The sequence below is a fragment of the Nicotiana tabacum genome, chromosome 3 (assembly GCF_000715075.1).
Source record: "Nicotiana tabacum cultivar K326 chromosome 3, ASM71507v2, whole genome shotgun sequence".
Taxonomy (NCBI): domain Eukaryota; kingdom Viridiplantae; phylum Streptophyta; class Magnoliopsida; order Solanales; family Solanaceae; genus Nicotiana; species Nicotiana tabacum.
The window spans coordinates 50982402-50996858 of NC_134082.1; the positions used below are offsets into that span (position 1 = coordinate 50982402).

General features: G+C 36.6%; 1 protein-coding gene across 2 annotated transcripts; it reads right to left on the bottom strand.

Annotated features, from left to right (window-relative positions):
• Positions 1–561: 561 nt before the first annotated feature.
• LOC107787118 (aspartic proteinase) lies at positions 562–14222 on the bottom strand. Of its 2 annotated transcripts, none has more exons than XM_016608643.2 (14): positions 13790–14222; positions 12463–12831; positions 12310–12370; positions 4853–4947; positions 4666–4778; positions 4304–4472; positions 4182–4221; positions 4000–4064; positions 2782–2895; positions 2589–2653; positions 2328–2481; positions 2146–2265; positions 1108–1196; positions 562–924 (listed from the first exon to the last, which is right to left on the bottom strand). In XM_016608643.2, the coding sequence occupies exons 2-14, from the start codon at positions 12823–12825 to the stop codon at positions 840–842; spliced, it is 1533 nt and encodes a 510-aa protein (XP_016464129.2). In that variant the 5' UTR covers positions 12826–12831; positions 13790–14222; the 3' UTR covers positions 562–839. The 2 variants fall into 2 exon arrangements, with proteins under 2 accessions (XP_016464129.2, XP_016464128.2); XM_016608642.2 differs by having other exon boundaries at positions 13677–13808.
• Between the last annotated feature and the right edge of the window lie 235 nt (positions 14223–14457).

Here is a 14457-nt window from a genome sequence, read left to right on the forward strand (position 1 = left end):
CTATTATATAGACGTTTGATAATAATAGAATATACGGCATTAAAAGAACCAAATGCTAAACGATTATGATCTATATTTCCATGACCTAAAATACAAAAGAACTTTTTCTCTATATTTTAGAGATGGTATACATTTCTTATGCTTACAGTTTATATCAAAAGTCAAAATTATGATAGGAGAAGGTGGTAAAAGGAGACAAGAAAGATCTAAAAGAAAATTATCTTAAAATACCTACAATCTCTTAATCCATTCAGACATAACATAAAACAGGTACAAAGGAAGAAAAGACCTATATAAATGATATCAATTAATAGTGTATTGTAACTAAGTTTTGGTCATTAAAATGTTTAATTTGTATTTAACGTTTCGCAAAAAAAAGTTTTGTCCGTATGGATATCCAATTCCAACTAGCTTGAATTGAGGCGTTTATGTACCGTTTATATAGCAACTCGAAGAGTAGCGCATATTTGGCAGATGTAGGACAAAGAATAAGGGTTCCTATATAACTTCTCTTATTCTTCTTTAGGAAGGAAATTTTTCTTATCTTAACGGCAAACACTAGTATCAACATCATGAATCCTGCTGCATTGACAATAGAATCATAAATCATATGACACATCCTTATGACATTCACCTGATTTTAAATTTCAAGCAAAATAACACAAACAGCTAAAAGCACAAAGGACATAGTAGCAGTGCTACATCTCATAGTCAAAGATAGAAGGAAATATTTACAAGTATAGTTTTTCCAACACCTTAGAGTGTTCATACATCTCGATCCCATTTGCTATAGCTGGGAGCAGCTGTAGAACGGGGTGAATGTAGGGTCATTGGTTTTATTAAGCTGCTTCAGCAAATCCAACTCTGAGTTTGCCATAATCGAAAACTGTGTGATATCGACCCATGAAAATATCACCCAAGATCCTGTAACCAAAGGAATACCATAGAGAACTCAGTGAACAAAAGAATTGCTGGCTCGGGTTTAATTGTGCCGTAGCTCTATAATTCGGATTAAGCTTATTGTTGGATTAACTACATTGCTGATAGTTATCTCAAAAAAACATAATTATAAACTAAAATAGAGAGAACATATAAAGATAACTTTACCAGAGAGGTCCGCGGGGAGGAGGAATGTCCAAGCCAGTGAAACCACTAATACATTGTGCCTTAGCACCCTCGCCCACCTTGAGTATGTACTGATCACGGGAAAAGAATCCAAAATTAGAATATAGATCAATCTAGGTCAGCAAGTTAAACAAACAACTGAAACAAGTAAAACAGAACCACATATCGGATCACAACTTTACTCTCATTCTTGAATAAAATTTGTTGAAAGGGCAGGAAAAGACTAGAGTGATGGTCTGGTAAAGAAAAGTTTTGCGTATGGTCAAGTGATTTGGTGTCTCGCTTGAATTTTTTCCTTTATAAGATGTGATCTATCCTGAATTATTCAAAGCTCAATCTCTTTATGTTTACTAAACCACAAAACAAACAAATTTAGAAAAAACGTGAATGATCAAATTGATTTGGTGTACACTTGATGAATTTTCTTCTTTGTAAGATTTGTTCTATGCTGAATCAACAACAACAACAACAACCCAGTGGAATCCACAAGTGGGGTGTGGGAGGGTAGTGTGTACGCAGACCTTACCCCTGTCTATGAAGGTAGAGAATTGTTCCATGCTGAATCATCCAGATATAAATTATTATTATTTTTGGGGCCCGGGGGGTGGGGGGGACGACATCTAAATCTCGATTCATTGGGCCTTCTCAAGCGGCTTGCATTAGCAAGGTCAGCATGTAATACACTTCCATACAAATAGCAAAGAGTAACTTTTTCACGGCACAAAGATCTTACGGAGGTTCTCTTAGATTACTTAGTTGGAAAATGAGACATCTAAATTGATGTAAAATCGAAATACTCACAACCTCAAAATATAGAAGTACTTCTTGATGACAACAAACATCTACTTCTCTGTAGAAACTGAAAACCTTAAACACTAGAATCGGTTTTGTAATATGACAATTAGTTGTAATGCCACAAAAAGACTCTATGATGAGCCACTTAATTTTTCTCTCTGACAATGTTGAATTACAAGAGGCATAGCAAAGTTTATTACTCGCAAACACCATTATAAAGCATACCTCATTTGGGGAGAGATCAAACACTTTGCCACCAATTGTGAAAGAGACTTTAGGCATTGAAGAAAGCTTTCCACAGTCAACAGCTGATTCCCCCAATGGGCTTGGGAGACGCTCGCAAAGCTGTCAGTCAGTCAGCATTCTTTTCAAAGAAAAGGAGAAAATTGCAGTGACAGATGTTTTACCTCATTCACATAGTTTAATATGCGATCTTGAGTCTGGTTTTGTCTCAGTTGATTCTCCATCCATATGACCGCCATTTCACAAGCAGAGCACATACCATCCTGCAGTCCTGTGGATCTGCCAGCTTTCTCGTCTACAACACTGTCAATTCCCATACTGCAGAAAAAAGGCCACAGAATTATTCAGTATTTATATCAACATTATGGATTAACAAAATGCACAATATGTTCACGTGAAGGGGCAGAGAGAGCCTGAAGACTAACCTAACTCCGCGGTTTCCATCAAAGGTGCATACTCCAACCTGTGAACAAATCTTCTTTGGATGTGCCTGTTTAAATGCGGACCAATTAGATAACCGGGAAAGGCAACTAGATTGCCAAGTGTCATTTTGCTGTAACTGCACAGGAAACTGCATATCAAACAAATGAAAATGCTGTTACACAGTTGAATGCTCACCTCTGCTAACAGCAAATCCATGATCGTCTGCCCGTACTGCTCCACTACAGATTTGCATTGTTGGCTAGCAACTCCAGAGGCTCCAATGGCTTGATTAATCATAGTGATTATGGCCTGTACGGAAAAGGGTGGGCTTAAGATTGCTCAACCTTGGAAGTGTTTTAATCGTACAATTGTAGACAAGGGCGTACGCAGAACTTTTAGTAAGCGGTGTCGAATAATTTTTTAAAAATTATTATTCTAAATTATATTATGTATGCTTAAACAGCTTCCTTTATGCATTCAAATAAATTTTTTATCACTTATAACGTGGAAGCCGTCATGTCCCCCAGATTTAGTTGTTTTTTTAAGATGATATTGAAGGTTCAACTCTATATAAACTCTAGTTTTTAAAAGGACCATGCTAAAAAATTTGAAATAAAAAAATGCCATCCGTTGAGGTCAATCCCACGACATCAAGTCAAGTAGGGAAAAAACAGCACTTGACCATTATACCAGAGACAGCTACACGCATAAATGGTCATTTATAATTTATATTGCGTACTGTTTTTTCCCACATATATATGTCTATACAGTAAAAAATTTCGACCAAGCGGTGTCGGATGACACCGTTTGGGTAAACGTTCGCCCCTGAATTTGTAGAGACAAAAGGCAGCAGATTTTTATTTCATTTAATTGTCAGCATTTCCAAGTCAACAGGATAAAACCTGGCTACAGTTTTCGGGTTGGATAATTTTCTTTCAAATAGAAGAGGGGTAAATAAATAAGTCGACAGAACACTAGGACTAAAGCAGAAGTAAAAGCATCATCCTCATTGAAGCGTAATAAAAGCAAGTAACACAAAACAACAAGTACCTACTGAGGCAGGTTTACACATATTAAGCTGAAAGACAGGAAAGAGAAAGCAGATTTACAGACATCGACCCAGTGATAAGCTAAGATGGTATATCCAAAGGTAACCTCAGAAATGAAAAACCAATTTCACTAACATCCTCTTTGTGATGAAAAATTAAAACACAACACAGATCAGACACTGGATTCGTTCTATTTAACTCATGAATCTTAGGAAAATGTTACTTTTCTTGCTGAGCAACCTGTTGAAGGTTCAAAGGAACAAGGAAATCAATAATCGAATTGCGGTTGACTTTGATGGTGGAAACAAATAACAAAAACATAACAAAAAAGCGATATGTCCAAAATCAAGGTTATAGATAATACCGTTGGACCAGCCAAGAGAGAAGTCCCTGAATCCGCTATTGCAGAGCACCCACTTTCACAGTAACCTACACCCGATATGTTCATGTTAAAAACTCAAAGGAAGACTATATCCAGGCACATAGCCCTCATCTATATTCGCAAAATTCAGCAATCCAATTCAAAAGGTACAGAGCAAAACATACCAGTAGCTTTACCATCGATAAGAACATCACCCATATCAAACTGCCAATCATATTACTAAGATTAAGATAGCATTTGTACAAAACATGAACATACATAGTAACGAATTGACGGAATGACAAACCTGCCAATAACCTTTCTGTGTGACTGGAACATAAGTTATTTCTCCCTTATAGTGATTAGGATCAACCCCACCAAATACGATTTCTCCGCCTTGTTCTTCCTCTGTATTTCGGTTGAGCCAAAACGAGAAGACAGGATCCTTGATAAGACCCTGTTTGACCATGTTGTACCTGGAAAAGACAGGAGATGCTGCCCAGATGAATGCCAAATCAAATTTAAACAGAAAGAGACATCCAGCCTATCCTGCATTTATGGAAATCTAATCCTTCAATGTGTTAAACCTCATCTGGAAAAAAGAATTGTCTAGATCTTTAATTTGGTTTGTGGGAAAGAAAGAGAGCAAACTAAATGCTGTCCACGTACCACACTGGAACAGCATTTCCAACTGAAATCTCCTGGAATCCAAGACCCAATATACCGTCAAACTTGGCTACCAAAAATGTCACGCTGGGTTCTCTGGTTGCCTCAATAAATTCCTAGTACATGAACACCTTGAGATGTAAGATTTCTACCTTCAAGACACTTAAAACAAGTGAGGAGCCTCACTCACCTGATCTGTTACAACAAGGTCACCAACTTTGACGTTATCTTGACTGAAGAATCCAGAAATAGCTCCACTACCATACTGAATTGCAGCAGACTTCCCTATATGGAAAATCAAAAATTTATCACGAATGAAATCACATTAAAATTACTATGCCAAATACGATCTCTGTCTTGTGGAAACATTCGATAAGTTATAAATGTTGTTCATTAAGGTAGGAGTAGGGGTGTCAATGGTTCGGTTCGGCTTATTTTATAAAATTTATACCATACCAATTTTTCGGTTATTTTATTATGTATAACCAAAACTAGACTTTTCGAAACCGTCCCAATCATGTCGGTTTCACTTCGGTATCGGTACGGTTCGGTTAATTTTCGGTATTTTTTAAATGTCATATAAAATTCACCAGTAAAAATAGAATGCAATAACGTACGTTCTTTTATAGGACTTAGCGAAACTCTCTAGACATTTTTACTGTTTAAAGGATAATGAATTAAAAAACATGAAAGATGGCTAGAGTATAAATACACAACTATTCGACACCAACGAAAAGAAACCAAGTAAAAGCAAAGAAGATATAAATCACACGAGTGGAAAGATATTAACCAAGTTGGGACTCAAGAATAAAGTCTATATTAAATATTTAAAAAGATAAATCTAAATTATATAAAAGAAAACATATTCAAACATTGTAGTTTGCTACTCATAATCGTTAGAATACTTTGTGTCTTGCTAATAAAGATACTTGAAATAGCTTAGTTTAAGTATAAGTAGCAGAATAGGTTTTAGGAATTAGTATTTTGAGTTTAATTACTTATTGGCTTGTAACAGTTTTCATAATTCCAAGACCCAATGAAAAATTTAATGCTATATTATTTTTAAACTTAATATATAAATATATTTATTCCATGTAAATTTATTCGGTACGGTTCGGTATTTTTTCGGTTTATTTTTATAAAATAAAAAACCTACCCTAATTATCGGTACGATTATAGATTTATATAAAAACCTACGGTTTTATTAAAAGAAACCTAAAAATTAGGTTCGGTACGGTACGGTTCGGTCGGTTAAGTCGGTTTTCTAATATCCATTGACACCCCTAGGTAGGAGTGACCTAGTGTTCTTAAAACCAAAACGTGCAACAAAATAAAACAAGGTCCACAGACTTGCAGTGAATAGCGAGAAGTGAGGCGCACAATTAACAGAAAACAAGAAAATATCAAACATTTATTAATTTACTCTACAATAAAAATCAAATTGCAGTTGAAATAACTAATTTCAGCATCCAATATACAATAATCCCCGTATTAATGCAACTCCTCAAAATTGAGGTTCAAAGAAGCAACCAATTCTAGTTGGAATCACTTTGTGAAAATGCCAACATTAATCCAACTTCTAAAAGTTGAGGTTCAATGAAACAATAAATTCTCGTTGGAATCACTTTGTGCACCATTACTAATTGGTATGATTTGGTAGCCAATTTTATTGACTTGGTTTGGTTTGGTAGCCAACCTTGTTGAAATTGTGAAAAGGATGTGCAAATTGTCAAATATTGTAGGCTTTAGAGAGTGAGGTTTTGGCTATAAAAGGAGAGCTTTAACTCTCATTTCTACACACCAACAAAGAGAGAAAAAAGAGCAAGATATTCCATAAACTATAAGAAAATAGTTTGTGAAGAAAAATAGAGTGTGAGAGATATTGTAGTGAGGTGAAAAAGCAAAAGAGTGTTTATTTCTTTTGAGAGTGTAGTGGTCTTAGGAGTATTCGTACTCGTTACTACACAGTGTAAAATCCTTGCTATAGTGATATCAGTTGCTCTTCTTGGCCGTAGTTTTTCCCTTATTCAGAAGGGTTTCCACGTAAAATCTTGGTGTCATTTTTGCTGCATTTTTATTCTTACTGATTTAACCATAACTTAGTGTTCCGCGTTTATCACTAATATCGTGAATATTATTTTTACGGGGTTTATTCCCAACAAGTGGTATCAGAGCCAAGGTTCTGTTTGAGTATGCTTTGTGGTTGCAGCACAGTCTGAACTTCCACATCAGAAAAGAATTACTTTGGTCTCATAATAAATAGTATTTGTATTTGTGATAAACGATGAAAGCCAACACTAGTAGAATGGTTACTTTGAATGGCACAAATTATGCCATTTGGAAGGGCAAAATGGAAGATTTGCTCTATGTCAAGAATTTTCATCAACCTGTATTCGCCACTATAAAGCCTGATAATAAATCAGATGAAGAGTGGAATTTGTTACACAGGCAGGTTTGCGGCTTTATTAGACAGTGGGTTGACGATAATGTTTTGAACCATATTTCTGCGGAGACACATGCTCGGACCCTATGGGAACACCTTGAAAGTTTGTATGCTCGGAAAACTGGAAACAACAAGATGTTTCTGATAAAGCAGATGTTGGGTTTAAAATACCATGATGGTTCTGCGATGACAGATCATCTGAATAATTTTCAGGGGATCATGAACCAGTTATCTGCTATGAGCATTAAATTTGATGAAGAAATTCAAGGCCTGTTTCTACTTGGTTCCCTACCAAGTTCTTGGGAAATTCTTAGAACTTCATTATCAAATTCTGCTCCGGATGGTGTGATCTCTATGGATCTTGCCAAAAGCAGTCTTTTAAATGAAGAGATGAGAAGAAAATCTCAAGGTTCCTCCCCATCAGATGTCTTGGTGACTGACTCTAGGGGGAGAAGCAAGAATCGGGGTTCTCAAAATAGAGAACATAATAGAAGCAAATCCAGAAGCAGACTTAAAGATATTAAGTGTTATCATTGCGGGAAGAAAGGGCACACAAAGAAGTTCTGCGGATTTTGAAAAAGGAGAATAGAGACAAGGAAGAACAGAAAGAAGATGGCAATCGTATGGCCACCGTCACTACAGAAGATCTTGTTATTGTCCTTGATGCGGATTTGATAAATATTGCTTGTGATGAGTCAAGCTGGGTTGTGGATAGTGGTGCCGCATCTCATGTGACATCAAGGAAGGATTTTCTCATCCTATACTCAGGGTGACTTTGGAACTTATCTAGGGTGACTGGTGTTGGAATGATTTGTTTGGAAACTAGTATTGGAACTAAACTAGTTTTAAACAATGTAAAGCACGCACCTGATGTTCGTTTGCACTTGATCTCTGTTGGTGTTTTGGATGATGAGGGATATGTCAGTACCAATGGTGCTAGAAAGTGGAAGCTCACTAAGGGCTCCATGATTATGGCTCGTGGGGAAAAGCGTCGTGGTCTATATTGGACTACGACCTCTACCTGTGTTGATATGGTGAATGCCGTTGAGAGCCATAACTCTTCAACGTTATGGCATAAGAGGTTTAGCCACATTAGCGAGAAAGGACTAAATGTTCTAGCCAAGAAGAAATTGTTGTCAAATTTTGAAAGTGCAAAATTAGAAAAATGTGAGCACTTCTTGGCTGGAAAACAAAAAAGAGTTTCTTTCCAGTCTCATCTTCTTTCAAGAAAGACGAGTTGCTTGAGTTGGTGCATTCAGACGTATGTGGTCCAATGAAGACAAGGACTTTGGGTGGTGCACTTTATTTTGCTACCTTTATTGATGATTGCTCAAGGAAACTTTGGGTCTACATCTTGAAGACTAAAGACCAAGTGTTGGGTGTCTTTAAGCAGTTCTAGGCTTCAGCTAAAAGAGAAACTGGAAAGAAGCTGAAGTGTATTCGTACTGATAACGGTGGTGAATATTGTGGACTGTTTGACGAATACTGCAAACAACAGGGTATCAGACACCAGAAGACTCCTCCTAAGACTCCTCAGCTTAATAGTTTAGCAGAAAAGATGAATAGGACCTTGATGGAAAGAGTCAGATGTTTGTTTTCTGAAGCAAAGTTGCCGAATTCCTCTTAGGGTGAGGCTTTGTTGACCGCCGCACATGTTATTAATCTTTCCCCTGTGGTTGCTTTGCAAAGTGATGTTCCAAACAAAGTTTGGTATGGCAAGGATATTTCCTATGACCACTTGAAAGTGTTTGGTTGCAAAGCTTTTGTACATGTGCCTAAAGATGAGAGGTCAAAATTAACTGCCAAGACAAGGCAATGCATCTTCATTGGTTATGACCTTGATGAGTTTGGTTACAAGTTATATGATCCAATTGAGAAGAAGGTCGTGAGAAGCCGTGATGTTATCTTCGTGGAGGATCAAACCATTGAAGATATTAACAAAGCGGAGAAACTAAAATCTTCAAGTTCTGAAGGTTTAGTTAATCTTGATCAAGTTCCTCATACAAATGTGGATGACGTTGGTGGGCTCAATGATGATGGTGATGCCCAGAACCATATTCTGGATCAGCATATTGATGGTGATGGTGATAACAATGCTAATGTTGATGAGGTAGATGTTCCTACTCACGAAGCTGTGGACGAGCTAGATATTCCACTCAGGAGGTCCTCTAGACCTCGTACTCCTTCCTCCTATTATTCACCCAATGAGTATGTATTACTCACTGATGGGGGAGAACCTGAATGTTATGCGGAGGCCATAGAAGATGAGCACAAGGATCAATGGATTGAAGCCATGCAAGATGAGATGAAATCTCTGCATGAGAACCATACTTATGAGTTGGTGAAATTGCCTAAGGGCATGAGAGCTTTGAAGAACAAGTGGGTGTTCAAAGTTAAAGCTGAAGAACATAGTTTGAAGCCCAGATACAAAGCTAGATTGGTTGTCAAGGGATTTGGTCAAAGGAAAGGTATTGACTTTGACGAAATATTTTCTCCTATCGTGAAAATGTCCTCCATTCCGACAGTTCTTGGTTTAACTGCCAATCTTGATTTGGAGATTGAGCAGATGGATGTGAAGACTGTTTTTCTTCACGGTGACTTAGAAGAGGAGATTTATATGGAACAACCTGAAGGCTTCAATGCAAAAGGTAAAGAAAATCTTGTATGCAAACTTAAGAAGAGTCTATATGGATTGAAGCAAGCTCCCAGACAGTGGTACAAGAAGTTTGAGTCTGTTATGGGGGAGCAAGGCTACAAGAAGACTTCTTCAGATTACTGTGTATTTGTACAAAGATTTTCTGATGATGATTTTATCATCCTCTTGCTATATGTGGATGGTATGTTGATTGTGGGCAGGAATGCATCCAAGATTGACGAGTTGAAGAAACAGTTGAATAAGTCTTTTGCAATAAAAGACTTGGGTCATGCTAAGCAGATTTTGGGCATGAGAATTACTCGTTCGAGAAACGAAAGAAAGCTTTACTTGTCACCGGAGAAGTACATAGAACGTGTAGTGGAGCGCTTCAATATGAAAAGTGCTAAGTTGGTTCGCACACCCCTTCCTGGTCATTTGAAGTTGAGTAAGAAGATGTGTCCTACAACAACGGAGGAAAAAGAGAGAATGGCCAAGATTCCTTATTCTTCTGCTGTCGGAAGTTTGATGTATGCAATGGTATGCAATCGACCAGATATTGCTCATGTAGTCGGTGTTATTAGCAAATTTCTCGAAAATCCAGGAAAAGAGCATTGGGAAGTTGTAAAGTGGATACTCAGGTATCTAAGAGGAAGCTCTCGTGAATGCTTATGTTTTGGAGGATCAAATCCAATTTTGAAAGGTTATACAGATTTTGATATGGCAGGTGACCTTGATAACAGAAAATCCACTACCGGATATTTGTTTACTTTTTCAAGGGGAGCTATATCATAGCAGTCGAAGTTGCAGAAGTGCGCACTATCTACAACTGAAGCAGAGTATATTGCGGCTACTGAAGCTGGCAAAGAGATGATATGGCTCAAGAGATTTCTTCAAGAACTTGGATTGCAACAGATGGAGTATGTTGTCTATTGCGACAGTCAGAGTGCAATAGACCTGAGCAAAAACACCATGTACCATGCGAGAACAAAACACATCGACGTCAGATATCATTGGATTCGTGAGCAAGTGGAGAACGAATCACTTCAGGTCAAAAAGATTCACACAAGTGAAAATCCTGCTGATATGTTGACCAAGGTGGTACCAAGAGACAAGTTCGAGCTATGCAAAGAACTTGTCGGCATGCACTCAGACTAGAAGACAGTGCTACCTCCTCTAGATGAATGAGACTGGAGGGGGAGATTGATATGGTTTCCATCTCATTCAAATGATTTGGTAGCCAATTTTGTTGACTTGGTTTGGTTTGGTAGCCAACCTTGTTGAATTGGTATGATTTGGTAGACAATTTTATTGATTTGGTTTGGTTTGGTAGCCAACCTTGTTGAAATTGTGAAAAGGGAGTGCAAATTGTCAAATATTGTAGGCTTTAGAGAGTGAGGTTTTGGCTATAAAAGGAGAGCTTTAACTCTCATTTCTACACACCAACAAAGAGAGAAAAAAGAGAGAGCAAGGTATTCCATAAACTATAAGAAAATAGTTTGTAAAGAAAATAGAGTGTGAGAGATATTGTAGTGAGGTGAAAAAGCAAAAGAGTGTTTATTTCTTTTGAGGGTGTAGTGGTCTTAGGAGTATTCGTACTCGTTACTACACAGTGTAAAATCCTCGCTATAGTGATATCAGTTGCTCTTCTTGGCCGTGGTTTTTCCCTTATTCAGAAGGGTTTCTAGGTAAAATCTTGGTGTCATTTTTGCTGCATTTTTATTCTTACTGATTTAAGCATAACTTAGTGTTCCGCGTTTATCACTAATACCGTGAATATTATTTTTATACCCAACAGGAATCACTTTGTGAAAATGCCAACATTAATCCAACTTCTAAAAGTTGATGTTCAATGAAACAATAAATTCTCGTTGGAATCACTTTGTGCACCATTATTTGAAGTGCAAACTTCTCTAAAGTGCATGGCTTCAGCGATGAAGCGATAGCCCTTGCTGTATCGCTTCATAACTTTAAACGACCAAGCAATGGCCTTCAATAACACTGGAGTGAACTCATCTGGCAAACCCATTCAATTGCTACAGACTGTTCAATTCATTTTCTTTGAGCAACATATATAATTGTAATAGAACAAAAAAATCAAGAATAACTAGTTTTCTGCGGAAAATTTCTTATGTCACAGACATGCCAAGACATGGATACAAAACCTAGTTAATAGGGAAGAAGAAAGGCCACCTAAAGAGGCATTGCAGAGGTTAAAACTATACAACTCGCAACCAAAAAGCACTAATCGCAGAGAGAGATAAGGATATTGGTGTTTCTTTTCTGGAACCTCACTAGTTACAGTAATATACTAAGAAACATAACATAAACAGCCTCTTTTTATGTCTCAACAGTCAACTACATGTACTCATCATTTAACTTTTCCAATGTAATCCCTTGATGCACCGTGAGAAACACATAAGGACAATACAAAAAGTGTTCTAAAATGAACAAGATGGCACATATTCTAAACAATAACCGGCACTAGAAGGAAGCATATATATGTTTCATGCAGCAATAAACAACCAGATGGTAGAGAGAAGCAATATACAAAAATGGAAACATAACATACCATTCTTCTTATAAGTACTTGATTCACTTGATTTGTACTTGGAATGAAAGAAACAGGGAACCTACACCAAGATAGGCAGTCATCAAATTTTACATCACTCAAGATGGATGTTCAATGCTATCCTTTGTATCATTTGCATGTATAGAAGCTTACAGAGAAATAGCACTTCGACGACGGCACCCACAAATTCGAGCTACCTGTGTCAAAGATTACAGTGAACTTCTGAGGTGGAGTGCCTACACCAATCTCCCCAAAGTATTGAGCATCCATATAGTTCTTCAATGCTACAATGTCTGTATCCTCAAAGTCCCCCAGTTTACCACGGAAGTTATACTTCCTAATCGACCCCCTCAAAACATCCCCTTCCTTTGACTCAATGCGTGCAGCAAGCCGATTATTTTGATCAAATTTCATTTTTTTCAAGCCAATTCTCATCAAGCCATCATTGGATGAGGAGGCAAAAGGAAATAACAGTGCTGAGAGAAACATAGCAACAAGAAATGCTTTTGCTCCCATATTGACCTGTATTGAGTTCATCACTTATTTTAGCCAAAAGAACATATTTAACCAAGAAGGAAAAAGTTACTCCTCTTAATAAACCATCAAAACCTCTAAAACATGATATATTCAAAAGACAAATCACTTGTAAATTCAAGGTTTAGGCAGGCACAAAATTAGAGGAAAATGCTAAGTACTAACAGCAGCATAAATCCAATGGCGAGTTGCAAAAACTATTTTAACAAATTCAAGCAACAGCATCAATCAATTAGGCCTCAATTCGAAAAAACTGAATCCTCTACATCCATTACCCACTATTCGGGCACAATTCAGTAGCAAATACTATTTGAATTAAAGAATGGGAAGCTTAAAGATTGAAACTTTGTACAATTTCTGTCCTTTTAACAATCTTATCACCTAAATAAACATCTAGCTGAAAAACCAACAACACAGAAAAAGAAAACAAAAAAAGGAGTACATGAAATTCCCAAGCATAATTATCTTCCCTGACAATGTTTATCCCAAATTAAGGCTCTAACAAGTAGTACCCCCACACCATGCAAAGCATAAACATAGTTAAATGTCATTAGACCCGGAAAAAAAAAATTGACGAAACAGGAAAAAATATATTTTTAAGTCCCCCATTATAATCAAAATTTAAGCAAAACACGAGTTTGTGAATCAAGAGACAGAAATAAGTCTTCTATTGCTAACCAAAACACAGCCAAGAAATCTAGGAAACTCCGAAAAGATAGACAAATGTGTAATGAAACTAACCCCAAAACCTCTGATATTCCATAAAAAATCGAATAACAGATAATGCGAATGTACGAAACGCAAGAATTAAAAAGGGTAACAGCATTACTAACCAGTTTGATGAAGAAAAGAGAGAATAAAAGGTGAATAAGAAGAAAAACTCTAGAGATGCTGCATGTATAAATAGGAGAAAGAATAAAGGAAAAAAAAAAACTTTCGGACCCACCAAAGTTGAGATCAGCTACTACTATTTCTCAAAAAATTCCCAAGCGTTGGATCTTCTGAAATATTTAATATAGCATTTTTGGTCCCTCAATTATTGACAAAAACTCTGATTTTAATGCTTGTGAAATTTTTGTAAGCACATTTAATTATAAATGTATGTATATGTTTTCTCCTTTGTATAGAAAATATTAAATATTTAAACTAGTTATAAACTGTATTATCTTCAAATATGAAGTAACAGTACAATATAGGTAATAAAATGATTAATAGTTTCTTAAATTTGTAATATCAAAGAAGAGAAATAAAAATAAATACATTCTAAATAATTAAAAAGATAAACATGATTAATTAAATAAAATAAGGATTAAATAAAAAAATTGTCAATCGGACAAAAAGCGCAAATAACTCGGTGTAGATTGTTATTTCGCTTTCACGAGATTCTTGTTTAGGGAAAGCTATATTAAGGAAGCAAAGAATATTTCGTTAGGAGAAGCAACTTGATCTGAACCGATGAGTTTTGAATCAACGGTGAAGAATGTTTTCTGAGGAGTAAAGGGTTGGGAAACAAAAGAATAAAGTGGGCCCGTGCTGAAATATAAAATAAAAAAAAACAAAAGGAAAATGGTCGGCTATAAGGATGGAATAGCGTGACGGAAAACGACATTGGAG